Raw genomic sequence first — 24763 nt, forward strand, 5'->3', positions numbered from 1 at the left:
AATGTCAAAATTATCTTCTTTTACAATAATATAAATGAGTGGAGATGCTGTTCAAATGAAATTGTGTTTCAAGATCTGTATGCATTTAGGCCAATTTATTTCAGGCCTTGAGGGTCATTGTGTGTGTGTGGAGTTAGCGTGTGCTCCCTGTGCATACCTGGGTTTCCTTCCACAGTCCAAAGAAAATATGTGCATTTGAGTGATTGGAGAGTCTGTAAAATGTGCCTGCCTGTGTACATGTGATTGTCTGTCTCTCTGTGTGTGTCCTGTGATGGACTGGTGACTTGTCCAGGATGTATCCTGGCTACTATAGTCAGCACGGATCAGCTACAGGCATGTTTGATGTTGGTCTGTCCAGTTTAACTCATTATTAAGAATTGGGCATGTTCCGCAAAGACAGCTGGATTTAATTGTTTGATAACACAATCAATACTTGATGTTTTCCAGAGAAAAAGGTTTTTACAAAAAAAAAAAAAAAAAAAAGACCCACTTGGTCATTTTATAATTTTATAGCATATGATTGTATAAACATAAACATAAATGGACATCAATGAAAATCAGTTACATAAAGTTAAAAATACATCTACCCCTCTTTTAGCAGGTGAGAGTAAAATGCTTTTAAGAGGTTAAAATCTTTCACGTTTACATCAGTCAAAGGTTGACATACAGTGTTAAGTCATATGAGCTAGAATATGAACAAAGAAAATTAGAAATTGATTTTAATTGTGAATTAACATTTCATCCATTCCTGTCTGAGACATACAACTTCAGTGGTCTTGAATGTGCTGACATGCTCGCATAAATTCTACCAAGACAACAACATGAGGTTTTGAGGATCACACCGCACAGTACGAAGTAAAAAAACAAAAAACAAAACAAAAACAAAAAAAACCTGCCTCTCAACACATGACAAGTTGCTAGTAAAGAGTTGATTACGAGTGCGGCGACCGAGTCTCTGAGCATCCAGCATTCGGGGGTGGGGTTGTGGTGAGGATCCGGGTGTAGCGGTTGGCAGAAGTTATCAGTTGGCATTGCAGTCTGGGCAGCCCCCCCCCATCGTCTCTATGAGTGCTTTAGTGTAGTTAGTGAAGGAGGTATACAGTATGGGGAGAGTTCAGTGGTTGTCAGTAGAGGCTAGAGAAAGTCCACATGTTCAAGGCGAGGTGGAGACGGCTGGACAGAGACTGAGCCGACTGTCCGGGCTGACGGAGGGACTGGAGGCAGCGGGTGGATACAGCCTGTAGTTACCGTGCAGATAACTAGATTCAATGGTTGGTGTGGTTCGCCACCGTGGACGGACTGACAAGAGGTGAGTCAGTGATGGCTGCCTTAAGAGTTCTTAGCAACCATCTTCATGGTGATGGTCTTCACCTCTGCGTACTCCTTCAGTCCATTTTCTCCCCTGAAACAGGAAATAGTAACCAAACTGCTCATTTTGTAGTAACTAAGGACACTGAGAGCCACGTTGAACCATAGCACATACACTGCCGGTGGCTCAGAGTAGAAAAATTGCAATATCCTCCATGAACAGGATTTATGTGATGTTAAGCAATTTTGGAAAGCAGTCTTTGAAAACACAATGTCAGTATTAGTGATATCGTAGCTAGTTTGTGTATTCTCAGCAGGCAGTCGACCAAGTCATACTCACAATTCACGACCATTGCCAGACATTTTATATCCTCCAAATGGACACTGTGAGCTCATTGCGTTGAAGCAGTTTATCCTGGGGAATAAACAAGACATCGATCACTCTCGTGCATTCAAGTCCTGTGGTTTTATTTTTTATTTTTTTTTATTTTTTAAACTTGCACAATTTCATCCAAAGCTATTTTCGGGAGGACTGATGAGGAAACATATTGTCAGCATATTCTGCAATTTCTGAAACCCTCTGAAGCTGAAAATATTGTTATGTTACTGTTTAGCAAATACAGCTGACCGTTGACAGGTTGTATATTTGTGAATTTACTAGCTGAAAGTTCCTGGGAAAGAACTTGTGAAAGAGTGCTGTTCACAACATATTAAACTGTTTGAGTACAGAACGAAAAAAACATGATGAGGTGAGGAAATTGGCTTAATTTCAGTCCCTATTAAATTGGTGTAAAGATTTTGAACTCTCTTACAGCATGCCTTATCATTAGGAAAAATGAGCAAATGTTGCCATTTACTTGGTGAAATTTCTGATAAAAGCAGATGGAAGGAACTTTCTGACGACCGCGATCAGGGTGCAGCAGGGAATGAAAGCAAGAGCATTATGGGTGGAGTTTTTTATATTTATTTTTTTTAATAATTTTTAACAATGTAGATTTCCTAATCTTTTAACTTGCAATCAACTTTGCATCATTCACAAGAAACATCACATGTCCCCATTTGATGTCCAAAGTTTTCAGAATGTTTAAAGTAAGTTGAAGGAAACAGTTTTTTTGATAAATGAAGGAGCTCTCATTTAAGAAAAATAGTATCTTCATTGGTTTTTACACTGCTGCCCATCACAACCGCCCTCACATTTCCCACTTTTTTGTTGTTGTTTTTTTTTCTCATCCTGGCAGGGATATTCCAGAGTTCAGAGGAAAGGAATGACCATTAAATCAAGTGTAAATTTTTTTTTATAATTTCACCAAAACATAAAGCTTTACAACTTCATTATAACTTCAGGGTTCAGTTTGAGAAACGAAAAAAGTAACGTGATGTGGACAAAGTAAAATGTAAAATCATAATAAAGGTACGAGCCACTAACTAGCTCCTGTCAACACTGTCCGTTATAGCTTGGATTTGAAATCAACAAAGAAATGCAATTTTGCAAATGCAAGTCAGAAGCAATTTTGCAAAGCAAAACGAGAAACATGGTACTCAACCAAAATATTCTCCTCATTGTGAGACAAATATGCGAGGTAACAGTTCGTCACAAGAGTTTGATTCTCAGTGCATGAGATGTCACACCTCTGCTTAATCTAAATATTAAAATGCATTTATTTGATTAGTTTTGTCTGCCTTTAAATTAGCTTTCATCGCCAATCAGTAGAGATCGATTTTATCTCTCAGTGCACTTCAGATAGTTTGTTGAATGAAGTGAGAGGGGTTTACCTAACACATCCCAATGGGAAATCACACTTGACCTTTTACTGAAGAGGAGCACAGAGATATATTTCCAAAATTACACAAAGTGTGCACCCTGATGAGTTTCAACAACCTGCTTTCAATCCAGATTATTTGCACGTTTTCTTTACGTAAAGATGTACAAAGCTCAATATAGGGATTTGTGCAGCATTCCGGATGAAGGACAATGTAGAGAAATGTTTCCTCATCGCGCTACAAGGCCGTGGCCAAGTCTGACAAGGTGGTGAGACCTTCCTGGCAGACGCTTTATGTTAGCTATACTTCAACTCCTACTCATAACCATCTGTGGGTAATTACAAAGGAAACAAAACAATTTAGAGCAAACTCAACAAGAAACAGTTTATGACCATTTCATTTATACAAATTATAAAAACGAGGGTGTCCGTTTACATTCACAGTTCACGGTTTGAATTGTTGTATTGTATGGGCACACTGTATTTCTGATATTTCGACATCTCGAATGTCTGAGCTGTGATTAAATAAAATCCGAAAGAAGGAAGGAAAGCATTTGTTTGTGGCTGATGCAATGATAGAAAAGTGGCACATTGCCAGTTTTGCTGTTTCTGCATGACAGAGACAGAAATGGTTGATACTTCCCAGATGAAAGAAATTAGTGACTACAGCCAAAGAAACAGAACAAGGGGGGAAGACTCACCAGACAGTGCCAGCCTGCATGGCTGTGGAGATGGTTATGGCTTTGTTGATGTCATTGGTGAACACAGCCGCAACCAAACCATATTCTGTGTTGTTGGCTCTTTCAATCACCTCCTCAATGGTTTTAAACTTCATGATCTGCTGGACGGGTCCAAAAATCTGCAAAGAGATGAGAATGAAAAGTGCAATCAGCAGCATGACAATTCCTGGTGGAACAATAAATGGATGCATCTATTCAAGAGTTGCCTGCAAGCACTTAATTCTCTTTCTTATATATGCTGCATTTCGTGATTGTGTTAGTTTTGAGTTTGACGAACCGTAAATTCAACAATTAAAGTAGGACAAACTTAAAGATGAGAGACCCCAGCAGAGAGAGAAAATAAAATGAGCTCAATCAACAATAGCTTTTGTGATCCCTATCTGCACATGGTGAGGGAATGAATGTAAATGTGAATGAACTGGGAAATGTTATGGATCATGTGTATGTTTGTTGAGACCTCGGAAGTGGTAAAAATACTGCATGCATCATTACTATAAATGCTCGCCACATAAACCAGCAGCAACACTGGTCTCGTTGTTACTTTTGATATTTTTTTTCTTTCTGAAAACTTGGATTTTGCACTTAAATATATTTTCAAAGTACGATTTGTATGTATGGAGTATTTTTGTGTTTATAAACCTTGTAGAAAAACAATGATGTTTCTTCCCCTGCTGCTTTTCATACATGTATCAAGATCAAACGATCCAAATGTCCACTGGACTCACCTTGTCCAAGTTGCAAACACAAAGGTAAATCTTTTTGGAATTATTATTATTATTATTATTATTATTATTATTACCTCCTCTCTGGCGATGCGCATGTCATCTCTCACATTGGAAAAAACTGTGGGTTCGATGAAGAACCCTTTCAGGCCCAGAGCTTTGCCTCCACACTCCAGCTTTGCTCCTTCACTGATTCCACTCTGGATGAACTCCAGCACACGGTTCTGCTGCTCTCGGCTTATCTGTGGAGGGGAAAAAAAGCAGAACAGAGAAAACTGAGAGTTAATCAGAAACGAAAGTAAACGAAGGTTAAAAAAAACCACAAAAAAAACCCAGACTAAAACAGCACCAGTGAAGGAATGATCAGCTCACCTGTGGACCCTGCTCAGTTGTGGGGTCGAAGGGGCTGCCAACTATCCTCCTCTTGGCTCTCTCCACACTTCTCCTAACAAACTCCTCATAAATGGGCTCCTCCACGTAGATGCGAGAGCCGGCCGTGCAGCACTGGCCTGCGTTGAAAAACACGCCCTGATGGGCCTGTTCGACAGCGAGATCCACTGTGCAAACACAAAAAAGACTGTAGTGAGTCAAAGCGGGATGAAAATGCCTGCTTCAAACTAGAAACTGCAACATGGACGTCACATTGTAACGCTGTGGTTTCTTTTTAAGTAGGACAAGCCATAATTGGTGTTTTTAAAGTCAACTGAGATCCCAGTGTGAATATAATTCTCCACGTATAAAAACTCAATCTGGCTCGGGAAAGATGTGCTTGGTGTTATTGGTGCTCGCCTGTGCAAATCTGATACCTGACACCTGGGAGACAGGACCCTGCTGTTGTGCACAAAGGGTTAACGGACCCCTGTGATTTATGGGTCTCGGCTGAAGCACCCGACTGAGTCAGGGTCCATTCTGCTGATTTACAGGCCTATGTGAGCCCCTTTCACGGCTGCTGAAAGCATTTGAAAACCTCGACACCCCCAGTTTTGTCAGACACTTAGAATGCATATGAAACCCATCCATCCCGGGGCTTTCATAGCACCAACGTCCACCTGAACATTTTAGGATACTCACTCTGTATCTAAAAGTCAAAGGTCCAAAGAGTGGAACACATAACCAAAAAAAGTAGTGACCACCTAGTGAGGGTCAGAATTCAACAGTGCAATAATAAGAACATCTTATGAAAACTTACTGTCAGCATCCGCAAATATGATGTTGGGATTTTTTCCTCCCAGCTCCAGCGTCAGTCTCTTTAGGTTACTCTTCCCAGCTGCCTCTTGGATCAGCTTGCCGACCTAGCAGAGGAAACAGATCTTTGGTTTACTCGTAGAGATACGGGCGCCCAGCCAGATCACTAAATCAGCTGGAGCCATTAAATATCTTTAAGGGGCTGGTTAGGTCCAAACAAGGAATGCACTGGTCCGCAAGTTGAAACATGAGTTCTGCAAACACACAGAATGAATATCTATTACAGGGCTTTGGAGACAGTGACAGGAAAACAAACTGATGTTTCAGCTGGGAACAGCCACCGATGCACAGTGAAGGGCAGGAAGAGGCAACCACAAGGTGTGTGGGCGTCGTCCTGCGAACTAAAACGCTGCGAGACTCTTTGGTATGAAACAGGTCTGATGTGTTGATATGGAAGAAGACAAGGGATTTGCTGTAGTTATCGTTTATCTTCCTAATCTTCATACTTCCTTTTCACTTCTTATCAAGAGAGATGATATCACATATCCAAATTGAAGAGCAATGTAAGATACGTTCAGGAATAACATTCCTTAATAAGAGATTTTGGTCAAATATGTATATCGCAACAGAGCCACGGTAAATTCATCTTAACCTCTTTATAAGGCAAGAAACCATATTCAATAACTTTCGAATTTCATCCTGATTCCCTTCAATAAATAGAAAAATCATATCATACATGATTTTTTAAGGAGATCAGTGAAGCTGATATGTTTTGCCCTCTCACTAGCCTGCTGTGCTAAACAGCGCAGTCAGACAGTTGAAGTTTCAAGAGTCATGAGGTTTTTCATATCTTGAAGACGATGATTGCAAACCTCACTGGTTTCTTGCATGAGGTATGCTAAAAAGCTCATCATGAAATCATGAATCAAAGTTATTCGATGCAAAAGCACTAACATGAAATTTTTAAAGAATTAGTTCAGAATGTCTATTTAATAACACAGTTATCATATGTTAATATATTAGCATGTATGTGACTTTTGCAGCTTTTTTTTTTTTTTTTTTTTAAAGGTAAACAATCCCTTTATCCACACTTCAAACGCTAACTAATTAGGATCTAGCATCTTTTTTTGTTAAATCTGTGCAATTAATAATTTTGAAATGGGAACTGGAAGTTCATGAGGTGGATTTGGTGAATTTATCCAAACAAATAATTCCAATTAAACAGCAAACGCCAACTGTTTCATATAAGGCCATCAAGCGAACTATAAAAGACAACACAAGACAATGTAAAAACAAACCCATAAATGGCGTTTGAACTGATTCATTCAATATGTAAAGTAAATGAAAAAAGTGCTAAGTGGCGTGTTTTGTTACCACTGGAAAGTGCCAGACAACTGTTTTGCCCTGTTTCTACTTTTTAGTGTCAAACTGTGTACAGACACGAGCATGGCATCGATCTTCTTCGCGAACTCTTCAAAAGAAAGAAAATATGTGTTTTTACCAAAACGTCAAAGTATTTCTCCAACACTGAAAGACTCAGACCCAGATGTCAATGGGTACAGTACAATATGCACAAGCAATGAAAAAAGAAATGCAGGAGAAATCTGCAAAGGAAGCAAAATACAATATGCTCCCCATTCACAACTTAGAGGAAGCGAATTAGCTGATGTTTTTATAACAATTGGTGTGAAAGTGCATTAACAAGAGAGAGACAATCCTGAGAAACTCCACATGCCTCCCTTTCACCCCTACACCTAAAACAAGTCTTCTTCCTGTTACTCATACAGCCTGTTTTATTTTCCATAAAAACCATCAAGATAAAGTGGAAAAATGCGTTCTCGTGTCCAACTACAGAAAACCCCTGAGCTGCAATGTGGCGAAGACTCATCTTGTCTCATCATTTTATCCGGTGTCTGATTCACCATGGATACAAAACTTTTATGTATAAAAAAGAAAAGCTATAAGCTGGATTTGTTGCTATGCTGTCCCCAGCACTATGCAGTCTAAAAACAGCATACTACTTGGCTTTGTTTCTTGTTTGCTGGTATGTTTTGTCTGTCTTTGATCAGAAACGCTAAGTGGCTGGCTGGAGGGAGGTTAGCGTGTTGTTTGTTGAGGGATACAGGAAACACGCTGGACTGCTGGACTCCTTTGCGTGGTGTCGCAGACATGTGAGTCAGAAAGAGGATGAGTTGTGGGCCTACAATCCACCTGTAGCTACTCCTCCACCTTCTACCCTGCGAGGAGATGCCGCAGTTGCGAGGAACCCATCATTGCTACTACAGTGCAATGACTCACTGTCTGGGCATCAGCAGTCTGACAACGCGGCTTCAATCTCCCCGTAATTGACTCCAGATCACACGAAACAACACAGCAAAACTGGTAACAAAAAAAAAAATTGGGCTACTTACAAAGGAAATGTTCAATCAGGACGGGATAATAAAAGAAAGAAGATGTTGATGTTAGAAGGTGCATTTATGTAAGCTAGTGTGCTGCATGTAATAGGAGGAGAAAACATTTATCTTCCACTATAATGAGAATTCATGAATACAATATTATTTGATGGATCGATGGATGGATGGAGAAAATGGTGAGGGCACTTTGATAGTGTTCTTGTATGCTTGTTAAGTACATCTAATCTCTGTTCATGATCAGTCACATTCACCCATTCACACACCTGTTGTGCAAAGGTGCTCATAAATCATTAAGAGGAACACGACATTATGACATTCAATGTTTTCCACAAGGAGGGGTTGGCTAATGATCAGATGTACCAAATGATGCCAGATTCATTCCCGACACACAGTAAGGCTGGCTTATTTAGAGTTAATATCACATTAATATAAATCGGAATTCAACATCAAATGCAAATGCAAATGGTTTTAACAGAGCGGCCATTCAGATAATAGATAAATTATCTGTAAAAAAAATATGGCTCTGGCAGGGATTCAGGCTGTTACCTCCAGCCTCAGGGATGCATTCAGGCCACAACGTTCAACTCATAACATGGTAACATGGTATGTCCTTTAGCTTCTCATTAACCACTTTCCTGCAGAGGTACAAGCTGGTATCCTGACTCCGCCCACGACAAGTTAAAGGAAAGGCTTATCCATTATTACAACAGGAACATCCGAGTGGAAAAGAAGAAAAAGCCAATGTTTTTAAAGAGACTTGTGTGTAAACACTTGACAGCACAAGTATGTGCATATTTATGAGATAAAAATCAGAGCCCTGTCATGTGGAGTAATGACAGGGTATGCAGCTCCAGTAAAATACCATTTGTTTGTCATTTAAACTTGAGTAACAGGCACACAACAGCCCCAAATTGCCCAGCATTGCTCTTATGCGCCGCACATGTTGGTCACTGTGTCACTTGTGTTTACTGACAACAGTAAGCAGTCGACCACTGCTGAGAGAAACGTACCTCAGTCGATCCTGTGAAAGCCACTTTGTCTATGCCCATGTGCGAAGCAATTGCAGCGCCTGCTGTTGGCCCAAATCCTGGTAAAATATTGATGACTCCCGGTGGAAACCCGGCCTGTCAAAACAATATGAGAGGAAACAAGCTTTAGCGGAGATGACAGTAGAGCCAAGCAAAACTACAGGCAGTGTGGGGGAATCCAGACCCAACCCAACCTCCCGACTCGCAGAGAACATCAAAAAGAAGAAGGCAGCAGCAGCAGACAGATCTTCTCCAGAAAGAGACCAGGCCAGAGAGGAAAGAGGATGTGGACTCTCACCTTTGTGAAACTTTATCCGGCTTCATTATGGTACCGTGTAATACTTCTTATAGCTCCTATCATGTTTGATTATTAATGTGAGAAGACTCTTTTTCTTGTCTGAAGATTTACATTCAAGTTACAAGTGAAAATCCTGAATTATTTTGCCGATTCACTTTTTTTCCCTAATTCATTATATAACATACACTTTCAAATTAATTCAACGTTAATTGTAATATTTCAAGGTGATTACTGCCACTTAACAAGCCGTGGATGAGTCACATTAATGTCACATATGAAATGCAGTATTTTTTTATATTTTTCAATTCCCTGTACTTGCTACATCTGTCAAGTATCTACGTATTTAAACTGTGGTGCCCAGTGTGATAACAAGGTAGGTTTACTACTACCACCAATATACTGCTAATGTTGAATCCCTGTGCTGTTAAAATAATTCAGAGAAAAAGAACAATGTACATTATTCCAATGCTGCTCACTGTCTTTCTCAATAGTTACGTATTTGCATGATATCATCGCGATACCCAGTGGACTCAAAGGAAATATTATTTTCAATAAAATTTTATGTGTAGAAATGGATTTAATTTTAATGCAGCGCTATACAGAGATGTGGCACCTATGCGTTTATCAACACAATTATTTTTTCTTTATCAATTCAGACAAATTGATAATTGGTATTACCTGACAGAATGTACACATTGCTGTATATAACGATGGTTAAACGCAGCACAACAGGTCACTTTGGCAAATAACTGCAGCCAGTTATTTGCCAAAGTGAAGACTACAATTGTATATCTAGCATTCTCAGACAATATGGCCTGGGTATGGCTGAGCTGACGTGCAATAATTCAACACTGAGAGCAACTTCATTGCTAAAGCCTACATTCACAACAGTGACTCATTGGAGTTGAGCTACTTTGACATGTTTTAAAGAATTGGTTCGTAAGGCCATGAGACATTTAATATCAGCCTGGCACAAATGTATTAATTACCTTTTGATGCTGACATATGTTAAAGTGGTTTGGGTTGTATTATTCTAGCTGTCGCAATGTTTCAGTTGATGAACAAGAGTATTTTTTGGTTGCATTATGAAGTTCAAATAAAACATTGGCCAGATTCACAGTGAACACTGTGTTCTTGGCAAAATGAAGCCTGCAAGTGACTTGATTAAATGAGCAGAACACACGTGTCCTAAATCCAAACGTTGGCAGTTGGCAGAACGACCCTTCAGTTTACCTCCTTGACGAGAGCTGCTATGTAGAGGCAGGTGAGGGGCGTCTGCTCAGCTGGCTTCAGGACAACAGTGTTTCCACATGCGACTGCTGGACCCAGCTTCCACGCTGTCATCATCAGAGGGAAGTTCCACTGTACACACACACACACACACACACACACACACACACACACACACACACACACACACACACACACACACACACACACACACACACACACACACACACACACACACACACACACACACACACACACACACACACACACAGCAGAAGAAGACATCACGCATCTGACACACTGGGTGGTCACAAGTCAAGTTCAATAACTCATCGCTCGAAAGTCACTTACTCTCATTTTCACTCTGTCTAAACATAGTCAAGTGAGAAAATGTTCTCGGCACTTCTACAGTATTTTCTCTTCTTACGGCATTCTGGGAAAGTTGGGAAATTGCAACACATGTGCAATAGACCCATATCACTGTACAACACATAGGCCTGTGTTATTTCTGCTCCGCACAGGAGCCCATGGGGCTCAACACAGAACCACACGCTTTCTGCACTCTTGCACAATCAACAGAGTCTCCTTCTCCTTGATCTACTCCTTCTTTCTCATCATTACCTTTTTTTTTTTCTTTTTTTCCAAACCCACCATGTTTAATCTCTGCTCACTTCTTGTTCCATATTACTCAAACTCACTGGCATCGTCAAATTCTGGGGCTCACCAACAGAGTTTGCTCATATAAACAATGACCGTCAGGGAATTACTGGAAATGCAAAATGTAATTCAATAAGCAGGCCACAATTACCAATCCAAATTATATTTTTAGACCCAAGCCTATATCAGTTTTTTCACACTTCTCTGTATACTTGTATCCAGTGTGGTTGACAGTTGTACTCACAGGGATAATTTGTCCACAAACTCCAATGGGCTCATATCTGGTAAATGTCAGATACTCTCCATCTGTGGAAGAGTATGCATGTGCACACGCACACGCACACGCACACGCACACACACACACACACACACACACACACACACACACACACACACACACACACACACACAAGCAGACAGGTGAGAAAGTCAGTTGTTAAATCTGTTGCATTTGTTCAAAAGACTTGAAAAGTAACTCCAACACACAAAGTATGTTGCCACCTGACACCCTTGGCGTGTTGACTTAACATGTTAATTTGTAAACGAATCCACATGCAACATTCCTGATTCCCAAACCCTTGTGAAAGATTACATTTCCTTTCAAGCCCCCAACAGCACAGGCATGTGTGTAACTGTTTTAGGTCACAGAGATGGGTGTTATGCTGGAAAGGTTTGCTCATTCCTCTTGCATTACTTGAGTAAAAGGAGGTACTTCCTGTGGGTGTGCCATGCTTGTTCATTCTGTACAAAAACAATTCATATTGAGAAATGTGTGTATGAAATTGTTTTGTTACAATGGTCAGTGGTCAGCTGATGATTGCCTAATGTTGCCTTTGGATTGTAGTGATCAGGATAGATAACAAGCCAAATAATCACTTTCAATGTGAAGCAGTAAAAGCATGACTCTGAGTATCAAACTGGAGTAAAGGTTCACATATTTCAACCTTGTTCTTTAATTTCAGGGCAGATGTTGCTTCTGTTATTATGCTGTTATTATGTGCCGAATACATTATCTTTGTATCTGTCAGACACAATATTTACAGAAAGAGCTCTTGTTTCAAAGTATGACGTCTGCAAATGACTTAAATTTCAATTTGGAACAAGCAATGTAAATGATACCAAGTTGTGGAGCCAAAGGTGCTTCACATAATGAAACACTGCAGTCATTTCACACCTCTCACTGTGATACAAATTCAACACCATCATCTCAGCATAACCAGACAAGGGGTTGTTGATGGTATAAGTATTGCACCTTGTCCTGACAGGTGAACAGACATGGTTACTTTCATCACACAGGATACAGGAATACTTGGTTCATTTGTCAACAAGTAGAGTAAAGCTTCATCCAAAGCTCTGGGAAAACGGTCACCATGGTTAGTTTGGCACCGGTGTGCAAGAGGAGCTTTGAAAGGGACAATGCAGTGGTATCGGGAGGTTTCCCATGTCCTCTCTCTTATTCTTATTACTTCCTGTTGAGACAGACGGCCAACTTCACCCTCTGTCACCCCCAATTCAAGTGGATGAGAGGGGCAATACTGGCAGCTGCCTCCTCTGGACACTAAATGTGTGGATTGATCATCAATTTGACACTTTGCTTTACTGAGAGTAAACACCGCTTTTTTTTCTCTGCCAAAGCCGTAACCGCACCAAAAGTCTTGAAGCAGATAAGAATCAGTGGATCAAATGACAATAAGTAAAAAGAGCTGCTAAAAAAGAGTGACAAACCCACCAAAAATCTGTGCAGATCTGTGAAGCCCTGCGGTGCTGTAATATTTTCACAGGTTTTATGAGTTGATGCTTGGCCTTTCGCTTACTCCAACTATCACAGTGCTTATAGGGAACTACTAGCTGCTGTACAAAACATCTGATGAGAACGTTTTACCATCTTTTAGCCCTTCTTTTTGACTTTTTCCAAAATTCTGCTTTAATGCTTTTAATCATTCATGAGCCTTGTAGTATCATGAAATCAGAGGCTGGCTGTTTGCAAAGAAACATCCCTGCATGCTCAGCGACAAGTGTTGCTGAATTGTACAAAACTAAGGTTTAAATATAAAACTTTTTTTTGATATGTAATTACTGTATGAGTAAACAAGTAAATAAATGGTTAATCGACCGGCTTTTTTAAATTACTTTAAACTAAACATACTTTACTTTGATGTTCAAATTCAAGCTAGAATATAGTTGAAACACATATTGGTTGATTACTGGAGGTAAACTTGCTTTTTCAGCTAAAACATTTTATAGTTCATATTTCTATATTTTTCCTTTTTTTTTTTTTTTGCCTCACCTCCAATCTTGTTCACCACCAAATTGCCACTGTAAATCTTTTGAAAATAAAGTTTCTTACCCATTGGTATGGATGTGCCATGGAGCTTGTCTGCATATCCAGCAAAGTATCTCAGTGTCTTTATAGTTCCTTGGAGGTCCACAAATAGGGTGGGCAGGAAAGGCTTCCCACTGTTCAGTGACTCGATAGTCTGAGGAGAGACGAGGGAGACGTTTGAGAAATATGTGATATAACCTTGTGATCCTCGCATAATTCCATACCCCGTCCATCCTTTGCACGCATCCACGGGTGAAATGTGACACTAAGATAACACTAAAGTACAAATATGGCCTCTCAGTTACAGTTACATGTAATGTTTAAGACAAAGCTAATATTTGTATTTTCCAAACACAGAGGCAATTGAAGGTGCTCGACAGTGTCCTTGAAGTCCGTCATAAAACGTGGGTAAGAAAAGAAGAAGAATTTTGATTAACAGTGAAAAATCTAATAAGCAGACAGACATTGAGTGGTTAGAGAATTAAAGTAGTGTGTATTACACCTTAGCTAGAGTTGAATATTGTTTTCGGACATTAAGCTCCCATAACTGTTTTCTAGTCATCGTACATAAATATTGAGACGTTAAAAAAAAAGAAAAGAAAAAAAAAGAGTAAAATAGTGTCACCAATTAATCTCATATGTATGTTTTTGGACGGTGAGGGGAAATGAGAGAACTGAAGGAGACCCGCACACGCTCGTGGAGAACATGCAAACACACAAAAAGGCCCCAGTCAGGATTTGAGCCGATGAGAGTCTCACTATGAGGAGAGAGCATTAACCACCGCACCACTGTGCCGCCAACAATGTATGTTCTGGTTGTTTCCAGGCTTGAAAAGCTTTCTGTGTGGAGTTTCCATGTTTTCCTTGTGCCTGTTTGAGTTCTTCTCAAAGACTGTGGAAATTAAAGTGAAGTCAGATTCTTTCTCTAAATCTGTCACTGGTGTTAATGATGGTGTATGTTCAATTTCCAGTTCAAGAGGCATAGCTGCCAACATTTAAAAAGACAACATTATTACATCCAAACATTCTTCTTTGATAATAATTCGTCCAACTTCGGGTCGCAGGGAGCTGGAACGGAGCCCATCTGACTGAGCCAAAAGGCACGGTCGACCCTGGAGAGTTTACCGATGCATCACGTATCTACACCCGCGGTCAATTCACAGATAGTTCACCTGATATGCATCCATTTGAACTGCGAGTGGAAACTGGAGTACCCCTGAGAAAAACAACGCACGCTCAGGAGAAAAGATTCAAACTTCTCACAGATCAGCCCAGAAGCCCTGAATCAAGCAGGATATAATTACTCTGATTCACTCGCCACTACGGCACTGTGGTTCCCCGATCTAAATGTTTTCATGACTGAAAATAAATTTACTTACGGCGAGATAGACACTGTCTCTCTCTACCAGGTCAGCCAGTTTGGACAGCAGTCGGCCTCTCTCAGATGCATCCATCCTTCGCCAAACAGAACCCAGAGAAAAGGCCAGGCGGGCTGCCTGCACGGCTTTGTCAACATCAGCCTACGAAAATGAAACACTTCAGTAAATTTTCCTTTTTCGTCTTTCTCTCCAACAGAATAATACGATTTGTTTCTCCGCATGCGCATAAGTCGATCTGAATCTGAATCTGACATCTGAAACTCTTGGACAGGTTCTGCTGTCCAGTAGTTTGCCCTACTTTGATTGAATAAATGAACGATTTCAATTTTTCTTTATTACTTGGACACACATTAAAATACTGAAACGAAGTAATGTGATAATAATTGTTGACATTATGCAAATAATATACTGAATGTGGATATTTAATTAAATGGATTTCACTTTTAAAGTGCTTTTCCATTGTCAATCACATTCACCCACACACTCACTGCAGTGGTGATGGCTGCCATGCAAGGCACTTAATCCACCCACTGGAAACAGTCTGTGGCTTGAAAGACTAACAACGAAGGACAATTCCACAGGCGTTGAAGTGTCCTTCCCAGACCCCAGGGTGATGTGGAGTCAAACCCACAACCATACGATTGAAAGACGACCTGTTAATTTTACACGACTCTTTTAACTTCTACAAATTAGTGAATATCTTTAATTTGACTGGACATCCCTGACTGAGAGAGGGAGAGGATTATTTACCTTGTCGGCTTCCTGGACCTCGCTGATCTGCTCTCCAGTAGCTGGGCTGTAAACGGGAAAGACCTTCCCACTGACAGAGTCCTGCCACTCATTGTTGATGAAAATCTGCAGAACAAACACAAAGAGGTGTTCGGCATTTCAGTAATGAATTATTCATGTAAAAAGACATCCACCTGTGATTTAAATGCAACTTTTGAAAGCTTTTGAAACAAATTTACTGCAACAACAAAAACGTAGTTTCTGAACATGAGCTCGTGTGCGAGGTTCATTACAGCCTTCGGTTTTCGGAATATTTAGTGAATCCTCACAAATCATTTCAATACATGTTTTTACAGACGGTGAAAACAGCTCTGAGACAGCAGGCCCGGCCCCTCCAGACTCTTGTGTAAGGGATATGGGAGAATCTCTGGAAATCTGGACAAAGATTCCTGCCTGTCCAGCATTGCTCTCTGGGGAGTGCTCCACCATCCAGACAAAGGGGGTGGGGCAGTTGTGGGGGTGCAGATAAATCCCTATCAGACACCACCGGCCCCCCCACCCGCCACCACCACCCCCCCCCACCCCCCCAAGCACAGAGACACACGTTTCACAACATCACTGCTCGTTTACGAGATCATAAAACACGTGCTGTGCTTGGTTTCTGTGATGCGTTAAAGCAAGTCTTCCGTTAAACAACTGCCTTGCCATTCCAAACAGGACATTTTCAACATCTATTAAGACAAAAAAAAAAAAAAAAGAATAAACGTTTACACAACCGCAAGAAAGTTGAGAGGTATTCCACTGGAATATGGTCAAAAGTTGGATGAAAAGTGGAATGATCAGGCAAGGTGTGATTTGATGTCATTAATATATCTCATGTAGATTAAATCCTCTTCCTTGTTGACATGTTTAGGTCCATTAAGCGGACTTAGTTCTCACACACTGTTTTCAATGGCTGTCGGTCTGTCTGATCGATAGAGTGCAAGGGGAACATCTGCTGGCACAGATCTCTCTGTGTATACATGCGCTCTTACTGTCCTTCGACTTCAGAGGAGTTCAGATGCACTGAGAGCAAACCTAAGAGCAGGGTTCAAGTGTCCCCCTGGCCTTCGCCTCCCTGAACCCTCCGACGTGTTTACCTCCATAAACGCTGGGCTTTAAGTACTATTTAATTGGCTGTAAACTGTTCGCAGTGTTTACTTTTGGGCTGGTATAAAATGCCAAGGAGTCTGAAAACTGCTGGAGCCACTGCAAACACATCACTCTGCTCCCTCTCCGCCTCCACCTCCATCCACCACCTCCTCCTCCTCCTCCTCCTCTTCATCCTCCTCCTCCGCCTCCTCCTCCTCCTCCTCTTCATTCCCACGGCTGACTGGCTCATAATGTGGATGTATGACTAACTTACATGCAGATGTTTAAGGCGTTCAGTATCTGTGCGTACCACTCCACAGAGCAATACTGTATAGTCTCATTCCTCTGCGATTCCTTTCGACTGGTCACCGCCAAAAAAAAAACAAAAAAAAAACATTCCCCATTTGCCTCAGCAGAGTCAGACGAAGGCCACGGTGGCTTCTCGCTCTTTCTCTCTACCAACCCCGTATTCTCAGGCGCCTTCCATCAGAGGCCACCTTTAATCTGCTGCTCATTAAGAGCACTTCATAAAATTGTCAGTAACGATAAGGAGCAGAGGGCCAGCTACAAAAACAAAAAGTCCTGTAGAGCACTGAATTAGTTTTTAAATTTATAGGGGCCACTGAAGTGGGGCGCCCTAAATCAGAGGAGCCCCCTGACAGCCTCAACAGTCCGAGCAAGAATGCAGACCGTGGGTAGCTTTATGCATGGCGTAACCCCTCTCACAAGATGCTGCTAAAGGAGAACGGATGAAGCAGGAGAACAGTGGAGCAGGCCCCACCTAAATCACAGCCAGAAAAGGACAACTGTCAGCCGCCGTTTGGCTCTGCCCTCTCACTGGGCTCGGACTGGTGTTAGACTTTTGTCTCGATCCATTGAGAGACTTGATTAAGATGACAGGCCCGGGTCGTAAATCAACTCTCAAGGTTTCTTAAAATTGCTTTTAGGATCATTTGGACGAAGGGAAAAGAACACATGGATGAAAAAGCAAGTGCAAAGGGTGCACATTTTCAAATGACTAATAGTGTTTTCTTTCCCATTCCCCGCGGGGTTCTTGGTATCACATCACATGATCATTTCATGTTCAAGAAAGTCTGCGACTCAGGACTTTCACTCTCAAAGTGAACAATTCTGTTTTCCTGTAATTGAGCCAGCACTTCGACACTGGAAGCAATAAAAAAAAAACTTTGAATTCACATACTGGATATTTTGTGTGGCTACATTCGGTTCAACAAGCATTAAAATTGACATTAAGCTGGGACGTGTGTTTCCTGACACGTATCGAGGAGCCCGACGTAGAGGAGAGCGAAGCAGTAAGCTTATAGGTCAACACTTTCTGCATGGGTCACAGGGCAGCTGCAAACATTTAGCGACTCCCATGCTTTTCTGTAAAAGTCGTCAGTCACATCATTCACCGAGAGCCCGGCCTTGGGGATAATGAAAAGATGAGACATGACGTAAACAAATGTGCTCTAAGAAAGAAAAAAAAAAATTATGTCATAGTGCATTTTAAATCTTTTCGGACGAATTACTTTCATGCCAAACTGAAATCAAGATTTCCTCATCCTGTGCCTAAAACAATTTGACGATGTTCATGTTCTTTAGCTGTATTCCTTGTTAACAAAACTGTGCGTGATATTTGTGATAATTATTTTTTTGTAGGAGCAAACAGCAATGGGAAGTGAGAAATGCCAAAACATTTTGCAGCCAACCAAACATCTGTTTGGCTCTTTGCTTCTTCTCACAGCTCGAATGCTGACGGCCGAAGGAAAACGTAACAATGGGTGTGTGTGTGTGTGAGAGAGAGAGAGAGAGAGAGAGAGAGAGAGAGAGAGAGAGAGAGAGAGAGAGAGAGAGAGAGAGAGAGAGAGAGAGAGAGAGAGAGAGAGAGAGAGAGAGAGAGAGAGAGAGAGAGAGAGAGAGAGAGAGAGAGAGAGAGAGAGAGAGAGAGAGAGAAAGTGGGTCTCTATACGTGTGTGTTTATACACAACACGCCAAGATTCCTCAGCCAGACTAATCCTACGGGCACCTGCAACCCTCGTCTGCTCAGGAAGTTTCATATCCTCCCCTATCACAGGACCTCTATTTCCTTTCTGTTGCTGGATGGGTTTCAAAAGTCTTATAATTACTACTGTTACAAGTGAGCGGAGAGCATGTGAAAGTGGAGACCAGCTGGTGTTTTTTTTTCTCCTACTCCTCTCCACAGGTCTGACACCACGGAGCCGTCATGTTTTTCATTCACACACCCACAGACAATGCCACCCTGCGCTCCTGGGCTTGGCGAGGGCGACCCCGCTGTCACTGACTGGCAAACGTCTCTGTCTCGTCAGCATGTGTGGGCAAGTGGTTAAGGCTATTGACACCGAAGTTATGTGAGAACCAATTTTCACCTTCAAAAAAGGAACTCGCCAAAAAAAAAAAAAAGGGGGGGGGGGGGTGGAACTAGAAACTATTCCTTGGTTGTTCTTTTTTTTTTAATAATATTTTAACATACGAGTCAAATGTAATTCCATTTTTAAATAGACTAACAATAACTTAACAAAAGCATATATTTTCTAATTATTCAACAAACATGATGAGCAAGACAGATCTACTATATCTAAAATTCTAAAGTCCAAAATCAAAGTGTCCTCTCCTTTATCTCTCTCTTTTTTCTTTTTCTTTTTTAAGTCTCTGAGGTTTGATGGGTTTCCTGTGTATTTAACCATTCCTTAAATCTCAGGTCAAGGGAGTGTTTAAAGAGTGTTTTTACATAGTTTCACTCATGGGATCTCGAGAAAAAGAGGAAGTAATTTATAAAGAAATGTCATGCTTTTCCACAGTCAAATAAACATCAAGAAAGGCACTTCTGTCTCTGCTGTGTCTTGTGCTCATGGGAAAAAAGAGCCTATTCCTCCAGATTTATGAAGCCGAGTGTTTTTCATAATGACACCGTAAGGATTTACACATTGCTTGTCAAGGGGGGGCTGCAGACTGAAGGTATGGGAAGTTAACAGGGTAACCTCGCTGTCATTGCTCTTCCTTAAACAGTGATTAAGAGACAGGGGACACGATGTTGACGTGTCTGCTAAGATGATAATTTACACTCACTGCACAAGTAGGCATTTCACACCAGCGGACACATTAATGGCACTGCACACTTGCCCTGTCACAATCAAAGAGATGTGCCTCTGAGACTGCAGCCATGTGTGCACGGACAAGGAGATTGTGTAAGCAAAGTCGCACAAGGGAGGGAGGGGCTCTCGCTGTGCTCGTTGTGATAAATCATTTAGTTGCGCAGTATCCACTAACTTTGACTCCGTTTGATCTCGATCAGAGTAAGACGGTGGTTTTGAAGTGAAAAACTCCAGGACTGCAGGTCAGGCACTGGCAAAGCAGGGCCACTAACCCACACAGTGAGGCAGGGTCATAATTTACACCCCGGTGGACAGCACCTAGCATCAGGGAGCCCCAAGCCTCCATCTGTACTATCTCAATCAGTGACAGATTGATGGAGCCTCTTATTCATCCAAACTGAGAGGATGTCTGTGCGTAGACTGCTGTACAAATACACAGGTCTTCAGCAGATGGATTCTTGCACAGGTTTCCTATGGTGAAAGTGCACTATGCCACCATGAGCAAAGCAACTAAGAAAATTTATAACACTTGATTAGATTAGGAGACCTGTAACTCAGACAGTGAACAAGGTCACTGAATCTGATCCCAAGTCTAATGCTGGTTAGATATTTAATTTTTTTAATTATAGGCACTTTTTTCATTCCAAAGAAACACGTGTATTTTGAATATGTATTCCTGTTATTCCACTAAATGTCTACACTTTTGGAAGTATTAACTTTTAGTGGCATAACATTGTCATATGTTAGCATTTTTTTTTCAGGCCGTATTACTAAAAAAAAAAAAAAAAAAAAGGCACAGCATGTTCTAATGTTTCACTTGCACTTTTTACAGCACACAAAAACATTTTATAGACTGTTCTTTCACAGCAAAAGCAGCAAAGCCGTGCGTTTATTTCCTTCCTTGTTAAAGTCGTCCCACCAAGTGTCTGGTTTAAAAAGTCATTATCACTGAACAGTGTGAAAAACCACAAAAGCCAGATGTCTCACCTGCGAGGCACGAAAACGTTCTGCTTAATTACTCCTAAAGCGGAGCCTATCTTCTGACAAGGGAAAAACATCAATATATCGCTGCCATTGCACATCTACTCATAGTTTCCTTTATGGCCATATCAACCTTTAAGCTGTTTCTATTTTGAAAGCCAGCTTGTGGAGCCGTGCAGCAATAGAAATGTGGGAGTCGGGCATAGAAAGAAAAGGGCCAGCCTCTGTATGGTAATTCCTCCAAGAGAAAGTGAGTTAAAACTAATGATAAACCATTAACAGAAGTCACATTTTGCAGAGCGGCTCAGCAGAAGAACAATATCTTATCTGCGGCAATCTCACAACGTGTATTGAAGGTTGAACAGTTCATGACTCGGTGAAAAGGACAAGGGGCAAGCCTCGATTGCAATTATCCTTTTGTTTATCACAAGCCTGCCTGTTATAGAGAGACATGTTAAGTCAAGATATTGTACAAGTCATATCTTTGTTTCCAGGGTCAGCTGATGTAATCTTTGCATTGCAAAACAAAAGTCACTTTGTCTTAATAAATAACTTTCTTTAATTGTCATTTTATTACAAAAAAGATAAATGTCGCATTTCAAATTCAGAAAAGATGTATGCATATATAGATCAATTTAGAAAGGAGAGCACATGAAAAGGCCAACAATGCTGGCTCTTTCCCTTTGCAGTCAGCAGGGTGGAGAACAGGAACAGGGTGTGAGGAGAGCCCACGCCAGGGGTGCCCATAAATCAGGGCCCTTCTGCCCCCTATGTCCACCAAACCAACAGGGACTGGATGATCCAAATTCCTGGGGGTTAATTCACCAAGTCGTTCCCTAAATTTCCTCCTGTACGCTGGTGTGTCCACCCTTTTAACTAACACTGTGTACCGTGAGGGAGTGGAAGGCTTCCAACACAACAGCGACTCAATTGCAATATGTACCATCGTCTTCATGGTGCAGCAGCAGCAGCCTGCCCTTTGCACTTAAAACACACGAGATATGTGTTAACACAGAGCAGTTATGCCTGTGAATGAACTTCCACCATGCTATCATTATTCTGCCCTTTCTGAGATACGCTCTTTAATCTTGCAGTCATAAAAACATTTGTTCTGGGAATGAAGGACCAGTAGCAACAAAATGCAGCAGGGTCCATCCTAATACATTCTGCTAATAATTACTCAGAAGACATAAACGGAAAGTATTTCCATAACTTTACTTAAAGGTATGTAAAAGTGTGCGATGAGGGGGGAGGATATTCCAGACTGACTGGAGAGTAAAAAAAACACAGGGCATTGTTCAGCAAATACTCACATTAGGTCAAAGGAATACAATGAGATTGATCAAAATGTTAAATTTTTGCAGCAGTATATTTCTAACTGTATACTATCAAGGCAACCTTGCAGATAAATATTATCTTTCTTGTGATTTCCTTCATAAATCAGTTCTTTCAATCACTTTTCCTTCTTCAGCCTGTTTCTGCTCCTCTTTCTCCCACCCACACACTCAACTGTAAAGCTCAAAACACATTTTGACTTCATGCATTTAAGTAATTTATTCAGAAAATCAACTTTGTGTTATATAATCTGGACACACATCTGATTCAAATTATTTAACGTGACTGCTATTTGGACTAACCTGAGTGTGTGTGTTCATCGCTGATGTCATTAAAATAAAATAGGCAGAAAAGAATTTGGTTGGGTTCTTTTTCCCCCCATGCACACTGACGCCTGATGTTACAGTAAATTGTGGCCTTTGCAAGTCATTACCACATATGATCCAAAGGGTGAAAAAATTAAAAGGCTGTCTTGAAGTGATACGGTTTCACAAATGTAATTTTATTTCCTTTTTATTATTATTACATCTCTTTAAAATATTTAATTGATTGACTTCCCACGCAATATTCTGACATGATGTTGGCCTGTGTCTGCGGCAGGGCTGCACTCCAGGCGCAATGTGGAATTAATTTAGAATAAAATAAGAATAAGGTGGGATTTTTAAAAAAATAAAAAAATTCAATGTGATTATTTTGTAATTCTGGCAATTTACTGTTTGTGCACGATGCAGTTAAACTATGACACACCCTTTATTATTAGCTGGACAAATATTTTGTAGCATGAGCAATTACACCTGGCACACACACTCCAAACATCATCAATTATTACACTGGATTGTGGTGCCAGGCCTGTGCAGGGAAGATCGACTTCTTCACTCATACTGGAAGAAAATCAAAAATCGGGGAAAGCAGCTTTAAAAAAAACAAAAAACTATTACCTCAAGTCTATCACACACACACACACACACACACACACACACACACACACACACACACACACACACACACACACACACAGACAGACACACACTCACACGCAGTCGCGCGCGCGTATCGAAACGCGCGTGTCGCGTCAGTTAAAATCGCGTGTGTTTTGGAAATTTAAATGACAGATTAGGATGAAATAATGATAGTCCGCCTCCTGAGCGCGCGTGGACGCGGACAAGGTGACGTGCAGTCGTCAGATCACTCACTTTTTAAACTTTTTTTTTTTTTTTCTTATATAACAAATACATGGATCAAGAGTGATCTGCACGCGCTCGGACCCAAACTGCAAACTCTGCTCACTTCAAACAAAAACAAACATTAAAAAAAAAAAAGTTTTGTTTGCAATCAAACATCTGCGTGGAGAAAGTGAGCGGCTGTGCGCAAAGTTAAAGTGTGTGAGGGTCGGCGCGGTGGAGCAGCGGTGGAGCAGCAACAGACCTTGGTGAACTTGATCTCCGGGTTGGGCACCGGGGAGGGCATCAGCTGGAGGGATGCCATCAGAGCCGCGGGGTCACTCTTCACTTCTCCGGGCATCTCGATCTTGCTGGAAGTCATCACGGCCGTCTCTCTCTCTCTCTCTCTCTCTCTCTCTCTCTCTCTCTCTCTCTCTCTCTCTCTCTCTCTCTCTCTCTCTCTCTCTCTCTCGCTAATGCCTGAGGCTGCGTCTCCGGGCTTTTCCAGCAAGTTTGTGATTTGGATTTGGGGCTCCTTCCTGGGTTTATAGCCAGGTGTCAGCCACGGCTCGTTTTCATTGGGCAAAGAAAAGGGCTGTCCTTCTGAGAATTAAATTCAGACATTTACATAAACGGACATCGGCCATGCGTGTTGAGGAGGAGTAACACATCCACACCGCACCTAACACTCCCGGTGCACTCGCTTTCCACTGTTTTCGCGTACAAACACTCTTTTCAAAGAATTTTATACAAACACCATGCAAAAACGTATTGCTGGTGAATCATTCCATAGGTTTTACGCTGACAGATTGAGATCTAATTTCAAGTTTACCTTTATTAATCAGTAAGTAAATATTAAGTAAGGTCTATATTATGAACTGTGCAAAAAAGTTCCTAAACTGGCTTCGTTTAAAGCTGCACGTTTCTTGGAGAAATCACAATCACACGGAGACTTGCTCAAGGGGCTTATCACGATCTCCTCTCTGCAAATGGAGTTTGCCCTGTTGACATGAAACTATTCTATATTTCTGGCATTTCACAAGACGCTCACCAGACCGACAATACTGCACATCCCAACCAACGTTCATCAGATTAGATCTAATGCAAAGATAAAAAAGAAACTCTGACCACCATCAACTGTTTCCACCAAGTGAAAGGTATCCCACTCCCATCACCATGTAGTGCTGTTTGCCTAACGCCTGCTCCACATGGTCTGAGATGTTATGTAAATGTGGATTTACAAGGGTTGCTGCTACTTGCTGGGGTG

The 24763-nt window shown here is 41.2% G+C and overlaps 1 protein-coding gene across 1 annotated transcript; it reads right to left on the bottom strand.

Annotated features, from left to right (window-relative positions):
• Positions 1-531: 531 nt before the first annotated feature.
• On the bottom strand, positions 532-23914 carry aldh1a2 (aldehyde dehydrogenase 1 family, member A2). The gene is made up of 13 exons (XM_080497121.1): positions 23762-23914; positions 15795-15899; positions 15045-15185; positions 13690-13819; positions 11587-11648; positions 10689-10817; positions 9140-9253; positions 5720-5822; positions 4903-5087; positions 4608-4772; positions 3770-3927; positions 1649-1723; positions 532-1402 (listed from the first exon to the last, which is right to left on the bottom strand). The coding sequence occupies exons 1-13, from the start codon at positions 23876-23878 to the stop codon at positions 1330-1332; spliced, it is 1557 nt and encodes a 518-aa protein (XP_080353247.1). The 5' UTR covers positions 23879-23914; the 3' UTR covers positions 532-1329.
• Positions 23915-24763: the final 849 nt, after the last annotated feature.

Source organism: Blennius ocellaris, assembly GCF_963422515.1.
Source record: "Blennius ocellaris genome assembly, chromosome: 1".
NCBI lineage: Eukaryota > Metazoa > Chordata > Actinopteri > Blenniiformes > Blenniidae > Blennius > Blennius ocellaris.

Excerpts from the sequence above, each read along its gene's own strand:
- aldh1a2 (XM_080497121.1), bottom strand. The coding sequence starts at position 23,878 with ATGACTTCCAGCAAGATCGAGATGCCCGGAGAAGTGAAGAGTGACCCC. Across the intron at positions 9,254-10,688 it reads TAGCAGCTCTCGTCAAGGAG|GCCGGGTTTCCACCGGGAGT; the intron begins GTAAACTGAAGG and ends TTGTTTTGACAG. Across the intron at positions 4,773-4,902 it reads CAACTGAGCAGGGTCCACAG|ATAAGCCGAGAGCAGCAGAA; the intron begins GTGAGCTGATCA and ends TCCCCTCCACAG.